The sequence below is a fragment of the Balaenoptera acutorostrata genome, chromosome 17, assembly GCF_949987535.1.
Source record: "Balaenoptera acutorostrata chromosome 17, mBalAcu1.1, whole genome shotgun sequence".
NCBI classification, from domain to species: domain Eukaryota; kingdom Metazoa; phylum Chordata; class Mammalia; order Artiodactyla; family Balaenopteridae; genus Balaenoptera; species Balaenoptera acutorostrata.
In genome coordinates, this window is record NC_080080.1 from 70,574,862 (window position 1) to 70,597,520 (window position 22,659).

The 22,659-nt window shown below is 45.9% G+C and overlaps 2 protein-coding genes and 1 long non-coding RNA gene across 10 annotated transcripts in view; 1 reads left to right on the forward strand and 2 right to left on the reverse strand.

Annotated features, from left to right (window-relative positions):
• Positions 1 to 16,828, reverse strand: part of ADHFE1 (alcohol dehydrogenase iron containing 1) — a 33,561-nt gene extending 16,733 nt beyond the window's left edge. For 5 of the 7 annotated variants that reach the window (XR_009005817.1, XR_009005818.1, XR_009005816.1 and 2 more), the window contains exons 1-8: positions 16,751 to 16,828; positions 10,391 to 10,428; positions 8,532 to 8,578; positions 7,176 to 7,229; positions 6,634 to 6,788; positions 6,291 to 6,487; positions 4,488 to 4,565; positions 3,123 to 3,228 (exon numbers count right to left, since the gene is read on the reverse strand). Coding sequence is in view for 4 of the 7 variants with exons in the window: in XM_057532280.1 (XP_057388263.1) it covers positions 3,123 to 3,228; positions 4,488 to 4,565; positions 6,291 to 6,487; positions 6,634 to 6,788; positions 7,176 to 7,229; positions 8,532 to 8,578; positions 10,391 to 10,428; positions 16,751 to 16,806 (731 nt within the window). In the remaining 3 variants the exon portion in view is untranslated. Of the gene's footprint in view, positions 1 to 3,122; positions 3,229 to 4,487; positions 4,566 to 6,290; positions 6,488 to 6,633; positions 6,789 to 7,175; positions 7,230 to 8,531; positions 8,579 to 10,390; positions 10,429 to 11,608; positions 11,790 to 16,750 lie in introns of those variants that run through there. The other 2 variants (XM_057532278.1, XM_057532279.1) reach the window with 2 other exon arrangements.
• Positions 16,829 to 18,287: 1,459 nt separating this feature from the next.
• Positions 18,288 to 20,080, reverse strand: RRS1 (ribosome biogenesis regulator 1 homolog). Its single transcript, XM_007198689.2, has one exon. The coding sequence runs from the start codon at positions 19,974 to 19,976 to the stop codon at positions 18,813 to 18,815; it is 1,164 nt and encodes a 387-aa protein (XP_007198751.2). The 5' UTR covers positions 19,977 to 20,080; the 3' UTR covers positions 18,288 to 18,812.
• Positions 20,081 to 20,164: 84 nt separating this feature from the next.
• The window catches only part of LOC103002127 (uncharacterized), a 92,401-nt gene continuing 89,906 nt past the window's right edge, over positions 20,165 to 22,659 (forward strand). For both annotated transcript variants that reach the window (XR_451251.2, XR_003623659.2), the window contains exon 1: positions 20,165 to 20,310. This is a non-coding gene — a long non-coding RNA (uncharacterized LOC103002127). The remainder of the gene's footprint in view (positions 20,311 to 22,659) is intronic.

Here is a 22,659-nt window from a genome sequence, read left to right on the forward strand (position 1 = left end):
CTCTTGTCCAGGACAGTCTTTCCTTATTATAGAAATTAACACAGTGAAGTTGACATTAACAGCACTACAGTGTTTTTGACCAGTATGTATAAGATTACATATGGCTCCTTTCTAGTGCCAGTACATCTTTATGTTGAATATTTAAGTCATGAAGAAAAGCACTGAATCTGAAAAATGACTTCCTTCTAAAGTATATTTACCGTTTTATACCTTGCATTGATCAAACACCATATTACCCATCCAAGAAGGGTCATAGTTACACTAGCCTCCTATAAGAGTACAGTGCAGTGGATCGGCCCCCCAGATGTAAATTCTGGCACCAGACTTTCCCACTGTGGGCCTGGGGGGAGTCACCATCCTCCCTGTGATTCTAAGATGGGGATAAATCATAAATCATAAATCCTTCTTCATGGTGCTGCTGTGAAAATTAAGTTCACATATGTAAAGTACCAGCACTTTGTAAAACTTATCATTCACCATTATTATTAATTCTTGGCCTGAACAAAAAATCTAATTCTTTCTTCTTACATGGCCTAAATTCAGGGTTGGCTGTTTTAAGAATAACGCATCAGAGCTTCCTTTACCTCCTGGCCTGCCATGAATTCTAGCTAATCGACTACAGAAGATGAGAATAAACACAATCATCTAGATCAGCGATTTGTTGGGAACACAGTATAACATGAACTACTTTGTGCATGATTTATAGTTTTCAGTCTTAGAATGGAGAATTTACTCTCTTCTACATGTGTGAAGCAGATAACATCTCTTGAACAAAGTATTAGAACTTCAAAAAGAATTAGTTGGTGGACAAAAGCTATGGGTTTGTGGTTCTAAACAGGCAATCTGGGCAAGGCAAGAAGGAGGTGTCCACGTGGGGTGGACGGGGTGGTGATGAGTCCACCAAGGTGCAGGGTTAAGATGCACAGCAGGGCAGAGGTTTGATTCTGGGTGCAAGATCAGATCTGTCTTTAAGGGGCAGATTCAGTGAGCTGAGCTCACAGAAACTATGTGTAAAACCTGGAAGTCTGATTATTGATTTCTAACAAGAAATATAACTGCTGAGGGGGACAGACACCTGAGTCTTCTAGGCATCCATTCTCCCTGTCGGCAAGTCTATGGATGCCCAATTATGGTCAGAAAGCCCATGGAGCCCTAACGAGGGGAACTGCCTCTAAGGTTGACTACATGGGTGTGTCCATCTTCAGAACAGGCTACTGGGCCTCAGGGGCAAACTCCTCGGGCCACGTGCGCTCTCCCGTGGTCAGTCCTTGGAAGGGCCACTGCCATCACTCTCCTTTCTTCTGAGCCCACTCCCCGCTTTTATTGACAGCAAAGTCTTTGGGTCTGTGAGTCATTCATTTAAACATGACTGCTTTAGTCTGTTATATGTTTATTATGCAGTTCACAGCTAGGGAGGGTAATCTTATTTCCAAGTTATTAGAGGACAGCTCTTCAGAGTACTGACAACATTGACCAGGATGGAAGTGGACACAGTTTTCTCCAGTCTCTTGGCGGGCAGTGTAATACAGTAAGAAAAGCAGACCATGGACTTGGGTAGACCTGGATGTGAATCCTAACTCTGCTGCCTCCTGCTTGTGTGAACTTCACTCGACAGTTGTTAATTGAGTACCGATGATGTGACAGTCCCTGTGCCAAGGGGCAGGGATGGAGAAGCGCATAAGATGGTCCTGTCCTTGCCAAGCCCACAGTGCAGTGAGGGAGAGTGGCGTGTGAAGAGCGGTGTCTCCGAAGCAATGCACAGGCCCCCAGTGGGTAAGAGCAAAGGACAGAGTGGTTCTTAAGGAGAGGGGAGGGCAGGGGAGGGTCAGCAAAGCCTCCATCAATGACAGAATGCTCCAGTGGAAAGTGAAAGAAGAGTTCTCCAAGCAGATAAAGCACTCAGCACTGGGGACATTCCAGGGGCTTTGGCTTTCAGACAGTAGGTGTGGAAAGGCAATGACAGACTTGTAAGGTAGAGGGGTGTGTGTGTGTGTGTGTGTGTGTATAAATGCCCATGTGTTTGTGCGGTGGTCATATTGCCTTCTGGAAGCTTGTTGAGGCCAGTATGCAGGACAGACAGAAGGACTGTGGGAGGGAAGCAGGGAGACAAGGAGATTGGATTACCGTCCAGGCAAGAGCTGGGGCAGGCCTGAGCTGAGGCGGGAGCGGATGGGAGAGGTTCGGTCAGACAAGAGAGGGGCCCTGTGGCTGGTTGTGGGCACGAGGCGAGGGAGAAGTCCATGCTGAGTCCTGCTGTGCACTGAGGTGAGGGACCCAGGAGGAGAAGCTGTGAGGGGTGGGGGGATTGAGAGAACTGTCAGATTTCATCAACTTCAAGATGCCATGCTTTACAAGATGCACCATTAAAAAAAAAAGTACCACTGAGGAAGAAAACCATACTGCCATGCCACAGATATACAGATATGCCTTGATTTCAGAGATGTTAAAATGAGAAGAAATGTGCATGTGCAAAGGGGTGGAATAGGGTCTTTTGGACCAGGTGAATGTAAAGCACCCGTGGGTCCCCGTGATGCCGCTGGAACGCAGGGCCCAGAGCTCGGGAGCGAGGCCTGTGGCAGAAACACTGATGAGGGAGCCATCAGCACATGGCAGATGAAGCCAGGGGAGCACGTGGTGTGACTCTGGGCGAGCTGCTCAACATCTCCAGCCCAGTTTTCTTTTCTGTGTGGCACAGAGCTGTGGTGAAGTGATGATGCGTGTGAAGTGCCGACAAGCGAGCCCTTCCAGCTCCGGCAGTGGGCGCTCCCGCCCCTGCTGTGTGCCTGAGGTTGCAGCCCTGGCATCCCCTGGTTAGCGCAGCAGAGGCAGTGCTGTGGGTCTGAGACGCTGCCTGCCAGCTGCCGCTGCTCCTCTCCCTGTGTCCCCGTGGCTGCAGCTGTGGCTGGGCCGGTCCATCCCAAACAGCAGGTTTGTGGCTCACCTCGGACCTCACCTCATCTTTACAGCTTTAGCTTTGTCGCTCAGGAAAGGGGATAATGACAGCCAAAGCCAGCGCTGTTGTGGAGCACGATGAATGAGTGCTTAACAAGTGCTTTCAGCAGTAAAATACTGTCCGTCAACCGAGTCCCGAAAGAGCCCCTGCAGGTGGCATGGGTACCTACCAAAGCACATCGAAGCCACTGTTGGCGATCACCCGCTCAGGCATGTGCAGGGTGTGCAGAGGATCAATCAGGCCCAGTGTGGGTTTGATGGCTCGCGAAGCAATACCTAAGGCAGGGATTTTCAACAGAGGCTATAGGTACGGACACAATTTTTTAAAAATTAAATAACTTTAGGGTAACAAATTATCCTAAAAAAATTAAAATATGAGATAAGATTTCATTCTCATATAGGGAGGCAGCAAGGAGCAGTAGAAAGAGATCTGGAGTCAGAAACCAGGTTTTTTGGTGCAGCTGAAGCTCCTTGCAGTTTACAAGAGTCACTATATGCATCTCTTCCCAACTCCAGATTGAGTGACGTCATTTGCTATGGCAGAGTAGTTACACCACGCAGACACTCCAAATCGGGGCTTATTTACTCATTAAATTCTAGAGAGCTGGTTTACTAGCAAACCACTGGTTTGGGTCCTTGCTCTGTGATTTGCTGCATGTCTTTGGTACGTGTCTGGGCCTTTCTGAATTCTCTGTAAGATTAGACTCTAATAACACAGGGCCTCCATCCCTCCCAGAGCTGTTGCAAGGATCACATTAGATAATATGACGGGGAAGTCTTTAAAAAAATTTAAGGTAGAATTTAAGTGTTGGTTACTATTATTATTATCTTTAACAATGTCAAAGGATAATGTAATTTAAAAAGAGAAGTTACCATAAATGTGCAGTTCAATGCCAATTTATTCCACTACAAAGGCCTGGAAGAAGGATATTGAACCAGACTCAAGGAGAGGGACATTTCCCCCACATTAGCTGAGAGTCAGAGAAGAAGACAGGATAAAGATGACAAAGAAGGTAGAAAGCAGAATAGTGGTTACTTGGGAATGGGGCTGGAGGGATTGACTGGGAAGGAGCATGAGGGAACTCTCTGGAGAAGTGGGAATGTTTTGTATCTTGATTGGGGTGGTGGGTACATGTGGTATACTCATCAAACTAGACTCTTAAAATGTATACATTTTATTATATAAAAATTACACCTCAATGAAATTGAGTTAGAATGTAAAAAAGATGTCTAAGAAAGGGAATAACCATTTATCACTGATATATAGTCACTAACTTGGGCAGAAGAATGGCCAATCAAGATTCATGGCATTTCAATAAGCTTTTGTAGGTAATTCTCAAAAACAAGTTTATTAGACTGCTTCATATTTTTTATATGTATGTGGGAAAAGAAAGAAAATGTGTCTATGTACATACCCTTTCCTTAACTCTGTAACTCCTTGAATTTTAAATATTAGGGTTAAAGAAAAGGGGGTGGAGTTAGTTGAAAGGTAAGAGAGAGAATTAAAAAAAATTTTTTATGGGCAAAGTTCTTACCAGTTTTTACTTTCAAGTATTCGTAGTCAAAAATGGCAACTCCAGTAGTTTCACTCCCAGTTCCTGAGGTAGTTGGGACTTGAACAAAAAAAATGTCAATTTTAATAAAGCATCTAAATAAAGGTCAGTGGAGATAATTAAGTCTTAGGAAATAAAGAGCAAGGTTAGAGGAGAAAGCTTTGCTGCCCTTGTTTGCTCACCTGATGTCTGTATTTGTATTAACATGCATGTATGCTTCACGTGTATGACTGTGTCTACATTAACATGTGAGTAACAGGTCTGATGCCTGTGTTGGCATTAACATGCCGGCATCCGTGTTTAACATAAGTGTGTGATGGCAGTGTCTGCATCAATACGCATGCATGTTTAGCACGTATGATGTCTGTGTCTGCATTAACATGCATGTAAACCTAACATGTATGTGCACTTGATATGTATGCATGATGCCTGTATCTGTGTTAGCATGTATGTTTGATGTCCATATTGGCACTAACATGTATGTATGCCTAATATGTATGCATGATGTCCATGCCTGTATTACACACACATGTGCTGAATGTGTATGTATGATGTCTGTTTCTGTATTAACAGGGAGGAGTTCTGGGAGCCTTGGGCTCCTCTAGCGTCAGAGCTTAGGCAGCTGCAGTTGGGAATTCAAAAGCAGGCCTCTCAGCATCTCTGGGAAGAAAACTCGTATTTGCCGTCTCTAAAAGACATCTTTATTCCCTCTTGGCAGCAAGAACAGTAACACTCTGCCTTTGCCGGACTCTGCGGTTTTGTAGTTCTGTCAAGTTTCTAAACTTTACTAATCACCCCTCTGTGTGATGCCGACACAGTTTCACCAGAGGGTTCCATTTGCCAGACATCAATTATGCTGCTCCCTGCTGATCACTCATTCACGTCAAAGCAGTTCATCTGCTGTCGACTCACTCCTGCCCCATCACAGGGCCTGTTCACAGTGGGAGTAGGAGAGCGGGAGGAGAGAGGACAAGACTTTAAACTGATATTTTCCTGGGGTTGGGGGTGGTGGGATGAAATGGGAGGTTGGGATTGACATGTATACACTAATGTGTATAAAATAGATAACTAATAAGAACCTGCAGTATAAAAATAAATTAATTAAAATTTTTTTAAAAACTGATATTTTCCAGCTAGTGCATTTTATCTGTAAGACTTTAGACAGTGATATGCTGACAGCCATAAATTGGGAGGGAAGACAAGACAGAAAGATCCCAAGGTCTGTGTGGAACAGACAAGCGATCCTAATTTGGATGTGCGTGTCTGTGCCCTGGGCAGCCACAGAGCAGGTGTCGCCCAGAGTGACGAGGCCACGCTGGCCACATGTCCCAGGGCAGAGACAAAGCCCCAGGTCAGCTGAGGAGCCATTAGGTGGAAGAAAGGGTTGAGTCAACATCAGAAAAATAAAAGGGAACGTTCCCCTTAAACTCCACAGTGGCTGGCAAAGTGGGACAAAACCGAGAGGGGCTCAGAAGACAAACCTGCCCACAGGAGGATCTAATAATCTATAGACGATGACCTTCCCTTCTCTTCCACATAGCGACTTCATAGCTTAACTCTGCAAACTTTCCTACTACTGACCCAAATTTTCTCTGTCTGTGCAATAATGAAAATCAGAATTTTAAACATGAATGAATTGCTCTCTGTTTCGATCTCCAAACAAGGTACTATATGGAAATGAAGAAATCAGGAAACTTTGGAAAACATACACCCAAAAATTACTGGCTTGTGTCTTTCCTGAGGCCTTTTGCCAGTTGCAAAATAAAAGAGACAAACAGTCTTTACCTGCAATCAGAGGCTTAAGAGGCGCAGTCACAGGCTTTCCCTTCCCGATGGGGGCGTTGACGTAGTCCAGGAAATCAGAGCCAGGGCTGGATGCATACAGATTAGCGGCTTTGCAGGTGTCTAGGGTGGAGCCGCCACCTACGGCCACGTAGGCATCAAAAGCTCCCCTTCTGGCGAATTCAATAGCTTCCATGAAGCTTGGAGAAGGGAAAATAAAGGCCATATGTCGGGTTTTTCAGAAATAAATTGCTGAGCCATTAAATAAGGCCTGGGGCAAGTTTCAATCAACACTGGTATGTGTTGGCTTCTGCTTAGAGTAAATTTAACGACAATCAAAGAATACCTTCTATCGGTTGGTTCCACCCTCACATTATCATAAACCTTAAAGTTTATGCCATTCTTCACGAAGGAATCCATCACTGTCTGTACAGGAGGGAGTCGGGAGAGGTTCTTGTCTGTCATCAAACAAACATTTTTAGCACCCATGTTTTGTAGGTCCTACAATAACAAAAATAATGTATAAGTTAGGTTTGATTACACTAGAAATGTAATAGATACTTCTGGCAAACTTAACATTGAGTCCAAAACAAAAGACTCAACTGCTGTCAACTTGTACTTGTTTTAAAATATACAGGGACTTCCCTGGTGGCGCAGTGGATAAGACTCCGCACTCCCAATGCAGGGGGCCTAGGTTCGATCCCTGGTTAGGGAACTAGACCCCACATGCATGCTGCAACTAAGAGTTCACATGCCACAACTAAGGAGCCTGTATGCTGCAACTAAGATCCGGCACAACCAAATAAAGTATGTTTTTTAAAAAGCCTAAATAAAATAAAATAAATGTAACATTTATAGTAGAAGACTGTAGAAATCTTAAATACTTGCCATGCCCACTTCCTTTGTAACTCCTGCTCCATATCTAATATTTGAAACAGCCATCTGAAAATAAAAAAAGATTTAGGTGATGGGTGTTTAGAGAGTTGGTCATTTCATTTCTAAAACCCTGAAATGGTTCCCCATTGTCTAGAGAATAAAGTATATATTCCCCAGCATGGCCTTCTAGGTCATCGCATCTGGCCTCACACTCATCATACTTCTTTAAGCAAACGTTGGCTCCAGTCACACTGGAATTATGTATTTTTTCCCAAATATATCATAATCTCTCAATTGTTCCCTCAGCTTGAAATGCTTGCCTCTTCTTGCCTCCACACTTAAATGAACAAATACCTTCTTATTTTCCAATATAAATATTGTTATCTTTGTGTATTTTTAGTGCCTTCATTCACTCCTCCAACCATTCATCTATCCAACCACCCTTGCATGCGTGTATCCATCCATCCATCCATCCTCCCATCCAACCAACACTACTGAGTATCTGCTATGTTCCAGGCATGTGCTAGGCTCTGGTAACACAACTATGAACAAGAGAAACATGGCCTCATAACGTTTACAGCTGAGAGAAGAGCTTTTATACCAATGCATGATGGGTCGCTTTTGGCCTGAAGACATGTTTTGTTTGATCGATGTTATGTTTAAATTTCTTCTTCTCTTTTTTTTTTCCTTGGTTTCGATAATAACTCTTATTATCTAATTAAAAATAAAAAGCAATGTGACCATCTGGATTTCTATCTCTCTTGAATAATCGGGCAGCACCGGGCTGCATTCCAGTGTGGCTGCAATCACAGGGGGCTGAGGGCAGGCTGCACCCTTGAGATGGGCCTGTGCTCTTAGCAAACTCAGCACCATCCTCCCCCAGCCTGCTCCTGGAATGACTGTCAGGCCTCTGGTCACATTTTAATTTATGACCCCTGAACTAGGAGGAGACAGGGATTTATACAAATAATTATGTAATTACAGTATGATAAAAATTCATCGGAATTAACTGTTCCGTTATTCTTGCTTCAACTGATTATTTGAACCTCTTTTGGGGTTGTTATAATTACAAAACTAAAGAAGATTTATCATACAACATATAAGTTGGAGAGTTCATAGAACTGGGAATTTGCTCTATTTTAATGGCTGTACAGAAAACAGTATTCTACACATTACTTGTGTTATCAGAAGATTTATATTCCATTATCCTGACAAAGTACTTTGCTGAATAGGTGCTGATCAAATAATAAGGTTAGGGAACATCTATTAATAACAGAATTCAAATGAGATAATAATGCATTAGCAAAATACTCTGATTGTATTTTTTTCAAGTCATTCATAAAAGAAAGAATGAATGATTAAATCTACCTCAAAGGCATAATCTGTTGTTTTCCCAGAAGGTGAAAGTCCAGGAGCTAGAAATGTAAAAATTAGCATCAGAGTAGGTCTCAAAAACAGAGCAAAAATCTTGTCATTTGATAGTGAATTGGATTTTCAGCAGTGAATCTAAACATTTCCCTTGAAGCCTTACCTAAAATACATTTTTCAGGTTTCATTGTTGCCTATTAGATTAAAATTAAAACCTGAATTTTAAGAGAATGTAATGCTAGCTTGATGCAGATCGTGTGAAAATAAAGTTACTTAAAATCTTTTCTCCGTTGAAATTAAAATATACTTTTGAAAACATAATGTGTAAAAATCCACTAGAAAAAAATCCTCTAGACTCAATTCAATTATTATTAGAGAACAACTATTAGTAAATTCATTAATTAGAGTCCTGCTTACATTTCTTATAGCAACTGTGATAATTTATTTAAATTAAGATTTTCTCTATGGGGGGTACTTATCACAGTGAGATATTTATATTTCTCAAGCTTATACATGTAAACTATTTAGTTTTCTTTGGGAAATTTAAAAATTTTTATAAACTGATATTTCTTTACAAAATACCAGGTTATGGCAAAAATGATTTTCTGTTATATTGGAACAATAAGAGGGCTCTACTTAGTGGGTTTTATCTTTGTTTTCATCTACTTATTTTTATCAGTCTTGACCAGTCATAAGATTGAAAAAAGTCTACAGAACAATTTTTACTACCATTTTTTTTTTTTTTTTTACAAGACAAAGAGACCGCAACGGGACCAAAATCTACCTTTGGCAAGGGTATCCTTAATCATAATCCAAATTTCTTTGATCTCAACAGGCTTTAAAGAAATAATCTATTACTCCTGTTACTAAAATTTAGGAAAAGACATAAATTGGATCCTAGAAAACACTGAGATTATCTTTCTGTAAATTACTAATTTTATAGCCCCAAATAGGAAAATTACTGATTCTTTGTTGAAACCAATTAAGAATTGCAGAAAATCAGCTGAAGACAAAATTCTGCATGTGTCCATGAGGGCCTGGAAGGCACGGCATGCTTCTGCTTAGTAGATGGCTGTTAATGACTGGGGTGGGGTGGGGTTCCTTGGCTGGTCCTGAAGGATGAGTCACTCTCTAGGCAGGAAAAAGCCCTCAGTTAGTTACTCTATCTGTTCTAATCCCAACAGGCTTCTTTGTGAGTTTCTGCTTAGGATCCTGTGTGGGCAGGCCCCTCCCTTCCATCCCTTACCACTGTTTAGATTTGACCTTTTCTCCTAAGAGGTGAAATCTGTTTTTGTGTCAGTATAATTCATGTGACATTCTGAGGACACGTTGAAGCTACAATGAGCTGCCCACTGCTCTGTGGACAATGGAGCTGGTAAGAATTAAGATGTTTGTAGGAACTGAAAACTTTTGTCATTTTTAATTATTAAGAAATAGAGTGTTATTTAAAAAATTGATCCAAACAAATTTTTTCCTTCTGGGAACCACATTGTTCTTCAGACTCTTTTTGGGGGATGTATTAGAACCTTTCAAAGATTTCATCTTGATTAATTCTGTTTGATGAACTCAGACAATCCTAAAATCCTATTTGTGTCACCACTTTTCGCTTTGGCAAATAATTCTGTTTAAAAGAGAAAGACATTGTAAATAGCATTAAATATATATTTGAGCCAAAAACATAATCAGTAGCATACATTCAGCTGAGATAGTATAATTAGAACTACATACTATCAATTTCAAGTGAAAATTTTCACCAGTCTTCCTATCACATGCCTTGATTCTCTTACTTTACACTTTGCCCAAACGTCTTGCCAACAGTGGAAACTGAAATTGTGGCTAAACACAAAATGTACTATTACCTTGGGAGTAAGTATGAGAATGACTTGGGCACTGGCATCTAGGGAAACGAAAAGAAAGAGTAGCGTGAAACCAGAAAACCAGAATATAAGAAGCCTTAAAGTAACACACATTGCATTCTGGTCTTAAGAGGCTATCAAAGTAGTAGCTACAGCAAACACCCCACGATAGAAAAAGCCAGAAATCACCATGGACAAAAAAGTTGACTCGGAGTCTTTCCAGCATTGCAGGATCGTTCTTCCACGAATTATTGAAGCTATAGTTAAATGACTGCGGGGAGCTGGGATGAGCGCTCTGGGGCTACAGGAAGGTTTAAGGAAGGGTCCCCCGCCCCGGTCCCCACCGGCAGGCCAGGCGAGGCCCCGGGGCGGGCGCTGGACTGCCTCCGGCATCGCCCGAGGGCCTCTCCGGCCGGGCACCCGAGGCCTCGCTGCGCGCTCTCCCAAAAGACTTCTGTCCGCTTCCCGGCTTCATCGGGTTTATTCCCGGCGGCCGCTGCCGCCTCGGGACCTACATGTACGCAGCAACTCGCAAACCCATTCTGGCGACTCCGGGGGACCTGAGGAACCGGCGCGGAGAGCGATAGGACTGAGACCTTGGCTTTTTGCTGGCTGTCCACTGGAGACTGCCCTCCGTTCCTAGATGGCACCTGGGATTCATGGGCCAGCAAGGCCACTTGCTTCATCAGGTCAGCAAGGAGAGTCTCCAGAGCGAACCTGCTAGCAAGATGGAGTCTCATATAACGCGAGGCATACACAGAGGAAGATCATGTGAAGGCACAGAGAGAAGACGGCCATCTACAAGCCAAGGAGAGAGACCTCAGAAGAAACCAACCCCGCTGACACCTTGATCTCAGACTTCTAGCTTACGGATTTGTGGAAAAATAAATTTCTATTGTTTAAGCCCCCCAAAAAAGATGGGGTCTCAGCTCTTCCTAGGTTAGGAGCTTTGGCCAAATTGACCCAGTGTTAACTACTCGCACCTCATCCCCCCCATCCTCCCCCGGAGCTTTCCGTGTTATTTTCCCATTGTCTTCAGGGTGTTTCGTTTTTCTTCCAACAGGCTTTGGGCCGTTTCCTCCGTAGCCCTCGGTGGGCCTGCAGGCCACCCTGGTCACCCACCACCTCGCGCCTCCGTCCCTTCTCAGCTCCGCCTGCTCGTCCCCTCCCCGGCCCCACCCTCCGGGTCCGCATAAATTACTGTCACACCTACTGTCACACCTGTCACCTTCTTCTCGCCGAATCCCTCACCCCGGCTCAGTTCTCAGTCCGCTCCTTTACGGATTTCCCATGTCCTCCTCTTTCGAGACTTTCCCTCCCTTGACCTCCGTATCCCTTCCTGTCCTGGTCGCCTCCGATTTCTTGGACGGTCCCTTCTCCGGCTTCTCTTCCTGCTGTTCACCGTCCGATTGAGCCTCTCAAAAGGGTTTATGTTTCTCTCTATTGCCCAGGGGACCCTGTCCCGGTGGGTCCAGTAGGTACGTGCGTACATACCACCCCCCCTGCCCCCCGCCTGCAAACTTAGAATGAACACATCTGAGAGGGGAAAGGGGGAAGGAAGGAAAAGGGTTAAACTCAATGACGGTCAAGATCTCAAAAATTGTGAATTAAGTGAAAACGGGCGTGGGCGGGTGTGAGCGCCACCATGAGCCGAGGCTGCCATCTGGTGGGCACGGCTGAGAACGCCACGTGGAATTGTTTCCCAAGAGCATCCAGGCAGGTCTGAGCCATCTGCCGGCTCCCGCAGGGGAACCGGCATTAGGCAAGGCCCTGGCGTTGTCCTTCACAGGGCACTACTTTCGAGGTCTTTCCCTGCTTTACGCCCCTCCAGGACAAGAAAAGAGACTCAAAGGTAAGGAAAAATCCAAACTTGAAGCTATCCAACACAAAGGACCGTGGGAGCACAGGCTTCCTTCCACCCATCCCTTCTTTTTATTATATATTTTTCAAGTTTTCAGGCTACCTCAATTCGTCATTCCTACTCCTTAGTTGTGGTCTGAATCCCAACCCCTCTTGCCTTCTTGGGACCTCCATCTGTTCTGTATGTCAGATGCTTGCTCACCTCTGGTTCTCTCCTCCTCGCCTACAACCACTGACTGCATTTCCTTTTCTCCCACGCATCCTTGGCCCCCTGAAATCCGCAGGGTTAGAGCAAGGCTCTTATCTACCCACCATCTGGCTCTGGCACGATTATTCTGGCTTCCCTCCTGGTATCATTAATAAACTGGCCATGCTCTTAGCAAAGGCCAACCTCTCCCTGTGCACTAAACGTCAGCCCTGCTCAGCGACTGAAAACATCACTACCAATGGTTCTTCCTTTCCTCTCCTGCGTCATCAAAATCCCCCTCCCCCCAAATCTTATCCATCAGTAGGAAAATGTTGACTTCCGCATATTACATCAACCATCATCCAACAACTTCCTCTTGTCCCCCTTCCCTTTCCCACTGTTGCCCCTGCCTCCCCCCTTCCCTTCAGCCGACTACACCTGCTCTCTACAATTTCTCTTCTCTCATTCTCTCTGGAACATCTTCCAATGAGCCTTTGCCCCATCTCTCCACTGACAAACTTACCAGGTCACTAATGCCCTCCCCTCCGTGCTAATACACCACTCAGTTCTCAGTTCAGACCTGTCATTTGCATCCTCCCGTTCCCTCCCTCCTCCCTGGAAATACTTTCTTCCCTTGGTTTCCAGGACACAGTTCCCTGGTTTTCTTCTTACTGCACTGGCTGCTCCTGGCCTACTTTCTTTTCACGCTCTTGACTCTAAATGCTGGAGGGTCCCAGCGTTCAGCCCGTAGATCCTTCTCTTTTCTTTCCACACTCACTCCCTGAGTGACCTCACCTGGTCCCATGGCCTTGATCACCTTCTATGTTGATGACTCCCACTTTAATCTTTCTGTTTAGACCTCTCTCCTGAACTCCAGAATCAACTTCCTACTCGACATCGTCACTTGAATGTCTATTAGGCATCTCACATTTTCCATGAGGCTCAGCTCCTGGTCTTCCCCTCAAAGCCTCTTCCTTATCCCAGCTTAATGACAACTTCAACTTTGGTTGTTTAGGCCAAAAAACCTTAGGGTCATCCTTGGCCACCCCGACATGCCCACCGTGTCTCTGGCCTCATCTCCTTCTCACTCAGTCTGATCCAGACACCTTGTTCTGAAACCATGCCAGGCATGCTGCACCTCCAGATGCCTCCCCAGAGAGCCACGTGGTTTACGCCCTCCTTTCACTGGTCCTTCTGCAACAGTTACTTCTCCAGTGAGTGTGCTGAGCTGAGCCCAAAAGCTGTTCTGGTCCTAATCCCTGGACCCTGTCAACATTACTTTGTGTGGCAAGAGGGACTCTGCAGATGTGTTAAGGATCTTGAGATGGAGAGATTACCCTGGATTATCTGAGTGGGCCCTAAAGGTAATCACAGTGTCCTTCTAAGAAAGAGGCAGAGGGAGATTTGACACAGAAGAAGGCAATGTGACCGCTGAAGCAAGGTGCTACGTTGCTGGCTGTGAAGATGGAGGAAGGGGCCACCAGCAAAGGAATGCAGGCGCTGCAGCTCTAGAAGTTGTTAAAAGCAAGATAATGGACTCTGCCCTAGAGCCTCTGAAGGGAATGTGGCCCTGCCGACACCTTGATTTGGGCCCAGGAAAACTGATTTTGGACTTCTGAACTCCAGAACTGTAAGATAATAAATGTGTGTTGTTTTAAGCCACTAAGTTCGTGGTAATTGGTTACAGCAGCCATAGGAAACTAGTAGTTGAGGTTTTCTCTGTCTTCTTTAAAATTGCATCCTCTCCTCCAACACCCCATCCCCCTTTCCTTTCGCTTTCTCTTTAGTACCTATCTGCATCAAATATGCTGTAAGTTTTACTTACTGGTTTATTGTTTATTATCTGCCCTGCCTCCCCCCCGCCCCCCCCCCCCCACCACACACACACACTTAAGCCCCATGGATGTTAGGCTGTTTGGTTCCCTGTGGTACCTCAGGGATGAGAGCACTGCAAACTGTCCTTCCCTCCTTCCCTTCCTTCCTCTCACCTCTTTGGTCACCCCTCCTATCCTTTAATGCTGGTTCCTTTTCCAGCAGTCAGAGTGCAAATCCTGTGCAAATCCAAGTGCCTAAAGAGGCCAGCAGGTAATGGAAATGAGGCCAGAGCAGCTGGCTGTCAGCACAGCTGCCGTGTGTGTGGACTGAGGGGTGGGCTGCCCTGGGGTGGAGGGAGTTGTCTCTCAGGAAGCTGGAGTGCTGCCCTGTCCAAAGCAGGTGGGCACAGCTTCACCTCAGCTCCGGCAGACTTTCCCCAGGCAAAACGTGGGCCCAGTGATACCATTTCCCAATTTTCCAAGATTTTTACCTGCAATCTCTCACTTTCTAAATGGGATTAAAAAAAAAAAAATGCACAGAACAAAGCACCATATAGTAATGCTCCCCAGGACTTCATCCTCAGCCCTTTTCTTCTAGGAATACAGTTTGTCAAGGCCTTTGCTTCTACATCCGTGGTGTCAACTGCCCTCTATATATGGGTGTGCTTCCAACTCACTCCTGAGCTCCAGACCAGTGTATTCAATTACCTGCTCGGGTTCTTCACCTGGATGTACCTGAGGCATGTCCAACTCAAAATGATTATCATCTTCCTCCTAAAGCTTACAGTCCCTACATTGGTAAATGGCCCCACTGTTTACCGATGCCCCAGCCAGAAACCTCCACTTCTCCTGTCTCACTAATCAGATACAAAATCCTGCTGATTCTAACCAATTTTTCTTGCATCTCAATATCTCTTACATCTACCCTCTTGTACACACTGCCGCTCCTTGGTGCCTTTTAGCTGGAGCCTGACAATTACCTCGTCTTTCCTCTCCACTGCCACCAGAAAGCTTCAACTTAATTCCAATCATGCCACACTCCTTTGCATGCAGCTGTTCCAAAAACATGTTCTACGTGACATTGGTTCCAAGGGATATGAATGGGGTTGCTTGATAAAGAGTTCTGTGATGACACAGGTTTAGAACAAAGAGTTTAAATACAGCTAAACTTTTTTTTTTTCTTCCCTGCAGGAGTTCTCAGTGCCCTTCGTGTGCTGACGTATATCCTGACTCTCCATAGGGTGATGCAGCAGTTGGTTAGTTTCCCAAACTTATTTGGCCATGGGATTCTTTTTTTCATGGGGCATCTCAAAGAGTATGTTTCACAGTGAGGACTATTGCTTCAACAGCTTTCTATTATCTACAGGACACAATTAAAATTCCTTAGCATAGGACTGAGAACAAGGACAGTGAAGCCAGAACACCTGGGTCCAGATTATGCGTGTGCCACTTGCTTAGTGTATGACACTGGGCAAATTATTTTTCTCCATGCCTTTCTTTATCTGTAATAGGAGGATAATAATACAGCTTGGCATAGCGTTGTCATAAGGATTAGAGTTATTAGTAGTAGTACATGTAAAGTGTGTAGGACAGCGCCCTGTGCTTGGTAAGTGCCCAGTAAATTTGGCTATTTTCTAATTCGTGGTCTTTCGCCATCTGTTTTTTCTTTCCTCACGTCCTCCTATAAAGGTAGGTCCAGTCTTTAGCTACTTTTAGATCCTGGAACTACGGCTTTTGCCTCTGGTGTTGCTCTTCCCTTTGCCTGAAATTCCTCTTTAGTCCCCTCCTTTCCCCCTATTTATCTCCACCTGTTAGCTCATGTTTTCCCCATGTGTTCCCAGGCGGACTTGTGCACCTGCACATTCAACTAGTATTTATCAGGCAGCTACTATGTACCCGGCATTTCTGGAGGGCGAGTCAGACGTGTCATAACGTTTAATACCCTGACTGCCCGGTACATGCCAGGGAGTCAAGCTCCTGGTGATTTCTCTCATCCCTCTCTTTCTCCTACACCCTCTGTCCGCTGCATTCTGCAGAGGCCCGTTTCACTCCTGTCCCCTCATGCAATTCCCTGCTAGACTTTGCTGCAGAGTCTTTCGTCTTTGTATCCCCGGCACCTAGAATAGTTTTGGGCACATTACATACACCCGATACATATGTGTTGATTGGATACATGCATTTCTCTGGGTCACTGTTCCAAGCTCTCCGCTGCCTGTGTAGATCTGGGACCAGGCGCTCTCCTCTCTGGGCCTTACTTTCCTAAACCGCAGATCAGGCAGAGGAATAGCAGCCTCACCGCGCCGCGCTTGGCGGTTTGGCTGCTTGGCTGCTTGGCACACAGCGCCGTCCAGGCCGCCGCGCACTGCGGTATGCGGTCCCCAAATTCTCAAAAGTGACACGAAGGAGAATGTGCCGGCCCGGGCGGGTTGCTCCCCGGGGGCTGCGTGGGCTCGGCCGCACCCTCCGATCCCCTGCCCGCCAACCCGCGCCGCCCGCACTCACGCTGCGCGTTGCAGTTGCCTCAGCAAGTGCGCTACTCTGTCGCGAGGAGCGGCCATGGCTGCGCGGAGTGCTCCTCTCCACGGCCCCGCCCCCCCCGCCGCCGGCCAATCCCGGCCGCCGCCTCTCCTCCGCCCACCCCCGCCGCGCCCGCCCACCCGCGCCGCGGTCTCCGGCGCCAGCGACAGCCCTTGGCGGAGGACCATTTTCCCACCAGTCGGAACTACGAGCGCCCCAGCTGCAAAGTCTCACCATCCACCTTTGAAATTGCCACACAGGTAACTGCTCCGTAGGGATTTAGGGTACTTTCCTAAGTCTCTATATAAAACGCTCCATTTCACAAGTCGGGGACGTGGGGAAAGGGAGAAACAAGGGCATTCTTTTTCCACTCTGACTCCTTTAAAATGCTATTTTGGCTTCTCAGAGTATTTTCGGAATAAATTAAGACATTGCATTTAAATTTGTTTTAACGGTAAACAAGAACTTTGCAAAAAGCCCGAGGGTCTTTTTTTTTTTTTTTTTACAAGGCCAGTATTGCGTCCAACTGCTAGTCACAAAACGAAAGCCAGAAAAATTCCCAAACAAAACAGTAACAACAACAAAAAATCCCGGACAGTTGAGAAGAATTTAAAAGGTGTTAAATGGTCTATGAATGGTTTGGCTTTTGATGAAGTTGTTCAGGATACCCATTAAATGGTTTTATCAGTAGTTAAAAAGTTTCCACGGTTATGTGGGGAGGGAGGGCCAGGGATTAGCAGCTCCAAGTTTCCAGGTCCCAGTGGAAACAATGATCAATGATGGCAAAGTTAACTTTATCACAAAGTATTTTAAGACAGTAACAATTGAACATCTGTGTTTTAGTAACCTATTATGAAATCTGAATTAATCTTTTCTTTCCTAGCAATTTCTAAAAGTAACTTATAAAGAGACAACATTGAAAAAATGAGACAAACGATCTCTCAATTTTAATTTCCTATCAATTGTCAGACCAAAAAGCAAGAGTAGAGTGGCTCCCCAGACCTAAACAGCAGCAAAAAAGCACTACCGCCCCCCATTCTAGATGTACTATGAATCCTTTTCAGGAGATATTTATTTTTACGAAGATGAGTTACTGATATCAATTAGGGAAAGAGACCCAGAATAGCTGTAAACATTTCACCTCCTAATCAAACCAGCTCAGGTCAATTTGACAAATGAATCAAAAGGTAATGTTCCAAGTAAGGACTTTGTTTCTTTCTCTCTTCCCCAAACAGACCTACCTGAAGCTTTAAAAAAACTGGGGACATAGATGTTGATAAAGATTTAAGTATAAAATTAGGATTAATGAGGATTATTACTATTATTTAGTGAAGCCCCAGTTTATCATTTACAGCAAATTAATGTTTTCAGTGTTGAAAGAGGCACCAGTTGTACTACACTTTCAATATTATATCTGATACCAAAAGAAGTATGAGCTTTTCTAATAAAAGTGGTCTCGCTGAAATCATAATTTAGCTGCTATGCTTTCTAGAAAGTAAATGAAAATAATCTGTGCCAGGTATCCAGGTCACAAGCTTTACTTAAGATTTGTACCAGTAGCCAAAAAGTTAAAGGCAACATTACACACAGACAGTTCTATTAAATAACCTTTACAACAGTTCTGAAAATGTAACCTGTCTCCCTCCTTTGATAAATACACAAGCTTGTTATCAAAATAATGCAGAAACCAATCTATTAAAAGTCTCTGAAATATGACCAGCTCTCTCCCTTACACCCCATCCAAAGTTTAAAGAGAAAAAAAAAATGGCTGTTTAAAAACAGAACTCACTCCTAGTTTCCACAAATTCTTTCCCTAATTCGTATGTCCTTAAATACATCCTTTAATCTCCAGCAAAAGTTTTAGTTGTGGGAAATGCATTAATTTGTCGAATCAAACATTTACAACCATCTTCAGAGGAAGGCAAGCCTAGCCCTTTAACCTGAAGCTCGATGCAGGCAGTGGCCCCATCTTCTGCATCCCCCTACTGTACCTAGAACTTAACATCAAGTACAGTTCTTGGTTTACAAGCAGGTCCGAGGGTGAAATTTACTTCCTCCTCTTTCCTCCTTGGTGTTGCCCTCCTTTTCTCTTGCCACTCAAGCCAGGCCGCCCGGAATTCATCTTGCCTCCCAAGCCCCCTTTCCTCTTCCCTCCTTGGCTGGGTGGGCCCCCTTTCCTCGTCCCTCCTTGGCTGGGTGGGCCCCCTTTCCTCGTCCCTCCTTGGCTGGGCGGGCCCCCTTTCCTCTTACCCCCAGGACCCTGTCGGCCCCCCTTTCTCTTGCCCTTCTGACTCATTTTCCTCCTCTTAGCCGCCTCTTCCTGGTCCTCCTCCCTCATCTGCTTATTGGTGGCCCTGGTAACGTCCAACTGAGGCTTCTTGCTGTTCATTATTCGCAGCATCTCCAACTGGCTCTTTTTCTCGGCTGCAAAGTCCCCGAAAAGAGGCTGAAACTTCCTCTTCTTTCCAGAGACCCGGGGCGCCTTCTCCTTGGGCAGGCGCTCCTGGAAGCGCCCCACAGAGGCGGTGGAGACCTTGGCCACCTGCACGGCGCGGCCCAGCTCCTCCTTACTCTGGTGTCCGGTAGGGTGCAGGCCGGCCGCGCTGGGCAGCTGCCTCTTGTGCGCGCGGGCCAGGTTACGCAGCCGGTTCAGCTCGTTCTTGGCCACCCGTTCCTTCTTAGCCTGAATGCGCTTGGCGAACTGGTCCTCCATGGGGTCGGCATTCCCGGGCACCTCGATCAACCATTCCTTGGTGTCGTCGCGGGCGCGCTGGTAGCCCCAGCGGCGGCGCCACTGGCCGCTCCCCTCGTCCCACACCAGATTGGTCTTCTTCTTGGGACGGATGCCCTTGAGGCGCGCAAACTGCTGCCAGCGTGTAAGCGGCCGCGGCCGGGGTACCGGCTTCTCGCGCGGCAGACGAGTGGTGGGCTCCGGCAGCCGCGCCACCAGCGCCTCCTCCACACGATCGGTGGGCAGCTGCCACAGCTGGTTGATTAGCAGCTGCGTGTTGTCCCGCGCCAGGGCCCGCAGCTCGGCCTCCTGCGTGGGTCCCGCGTGCCGCAGCCCGGTCGGAGGGTTCCGGTCCGAGGCCAGCAGGTTACCCAGGTCGAACTCCAGCTCCAGTTCCTTGTGCACCGTGATGCGCTGCAGCTTCTCTGCCTCGTCCCGCTCCGCCTTTGCCAGCAGCTCCTCCACGCTCTGGCCCTCCATGGCTCCGGCTCGGCTCCCTCTCTCTGGGAGACAGTTGCAATCACTTCTCTGCCAGCTAGGTTCAAGCCCCGGCACTACAACCACGTGCGGTCGCCCAGACGCTCGTCCCGGAAGAGAAAGCTCCGCTTCCGGGACACCCGGAAGGGACTCACAATGCCGGCAACCCAAGGAAAGGCCGGCAGAGGGCGGTGTTGGAGAGCAAATGGGATTAGAGGCGGCCCTTGGGCTCCAGCCCGGATGTAGGCGGAGTAGGCGCGCGGAGTCCAGACTGCGGTGCACGTTTTGGGGACCGCAGATTAAGGGGGTCCCGGAGCGACTGTGTTACAGTTTAAGTGTAAGTCAGTTCTCAAGGTGTTTAGCCAATCAGTTCTTCTTAGGACTTGACAAATTATTTTTCGCCAGAACCCTGACCTGTTCATGGGGGTCCGGCGTGTGGGCCGAGAAAGACACTTCCCACAGATGTACGTAAAGCTACGTGTAGACGAGGGCTTGGTTTGCTTTGGGAGTGAGCGGACCTGGCAGTTAGACCGCCCTGAGTGGGCGAGCTGATATCTGGTCCCCGGAGCCTTAGGCCGCATCCTCTGCTGGCTTGTGGCAGAAGAGCGCCGGGCTCTGCCATGAGACTGCCTGGATTCCGACCTTGACCGCACTAGTGTTTGACCTTCAGCTGTTTAACTTCTTTGGGCCTATTTTAAAACCTGTACGATGGGGATACTAATAGTACCTGCCTCTTAGGGCTGCCATGAAGATAAATGAGTTAATATGCTCCCAAGGGAGCTTACACAGAGGTCTGGAGCCTATGAGTGCTCAATAATGTGAGCTAAGTACCAATTATTATTTAATCTTCATAATGGCTCTGGGAGCTATGCTGAAAAGGCAATCTTATACAGTGATTAAGCACCAGGTTCTTTTTATTTATTTATTTATTTATTTATATTTATTTTTGGCTGTGTTGGGTCTCCGTTTCTGTGCGAGGGCTTTCTCCAGCTGTGGCGAGCGGGGGCCACTCTTCATCGCGGTGCGCGGGCCTCTCACTATCGCGGCCTCTCCCGTTGCGGAGCACAAGCTCCAGACGCGCAGGCTCAGTAGTTGTGGCGCACGGGCTTAGTTGCTCCGCGGCATGTGGGATCTTCCCAGACCAGGGCCCGAACCCGTGTCCCCTGCATTGGCAGGCAGATTGTTAACCACTGCCCCACCAGGGAAGCTCTGAGCACCACGTTCTTGAATCAAACTCCTAGAATAAGATCTGAGTTTATTGTATCCACATTGGACAGGTTGTTTAAGTCCTATTCATAAGTTGATAAATTTGCAGCATTAGTTCCTGGTACATAGTAAGCACCATATTCCAAAGGCAGGCTCAGTAAAATGACTTGTCTAAGATTTTACAACTAGGAAGTGTGGGAGCAGGAGGTATCTTACCTGTGACTTTAAGACTACATACATATTCTCTGCAATTTCTTCTAGGCTCTTGATGCTGGAAAAGTATGGTCTGTCGACCAGCAGTATAGCATCACCTGGGAACTCGTTAGAGATGCAGAATCTCTGGCTTCACCCCAGACATAATGATTCAAAACCTTCATTTTAACAAAATATCTAGGTGATGAATATGTACAGTCCAGTGTAGGAGGCACTGATGATTGTGTGGTTTACAGGATTTGTTTTCCTTTAATGGGAAGTTGGGATTAGTGAAGAAGGGGTTAGCTGGAGAATTAATCCATAGAAATGGACATAATAGCCGTTAGTTAGGAAATAGATTCAGTTGAGTGTCAGCTAGAGAGGGCTTTAGATACAGCCCCACCTATCACACCTGCCCCCCTGAGTTTGGTCTCTTCTTGAGCTCATTGGCATTCTTCAGCTCTCCTTTGTTCATTCACTCATCAAACATTTAGTGAGCACATTTTATGCCTCAGGAATTGGGCTCTAATATTCTTTCTTCCTCTTTTCTAAAAGCATTTTAAGATTTGCTGGGGTTTTTCTGAGCCTTTGTCTTAACACTCAACACCAAGTCTTTAATACCAATCATCCCATGGGGCCAAGGCCAGGTCAAAGGTCATATTAGGTAACTTCCTTGACCCTTAAAGCTTTTGGGATTTGCCATAGGAGAGTGTTAAGGACACTGATACGGCTGTTCTGGGCTTGGCTTAGCTTCTGATTAATTCATTCATTTAACAAACATTTGAATGACTACCATGTTTGAGACACTAGATACAAAGATTATGGAGACCTTATGGAACAGTGGGGAAGAAAGAAAGGTTAAGAGAAATTTACAATATGGCATGGTTGGGCCTTAAATAGGAAGTACAGCTGTGTAGAATTTAGTTCCTTTGTCAATCTTCTGAGTTAGGGGAAAAAAAGAGCAGATGTCGATAGGCATTGGATGGTATTCTCACTGGATGAAATGCTATTTGGTTCGAATCATATAGGTCAGCTCTTAACCGAACTTTGTTTTGTGCTCGTTTCTTTATAATCCAAGTCGATTTTAATTTCCTTGATGACTGGAGACTGATTTTTACTTCCACTTTGCTGAGCATAGTGCTGGGTACATAATAGGTATTCAGTACATGGTTGCTTGAAAGAATAAGCCTAATTTCTAAATTAAAAAGGGATTAATATTGGCTGTTAGATTCAAGGTGAGCAAAACTAGTAAGACCGGGATTTGGGGCTTTAAAAAATATCTTATTGA

What these genes read in the sequence shown, in the direction of transcription:
- RRS1 (XM_007198689.2), bottom strand. Translation starts at nt 19,976, where the DNA reads ATGGAGGGCCAGAGCGTGGAGGAGCTGCTGGCAAAGGCGGAGCGGGAC.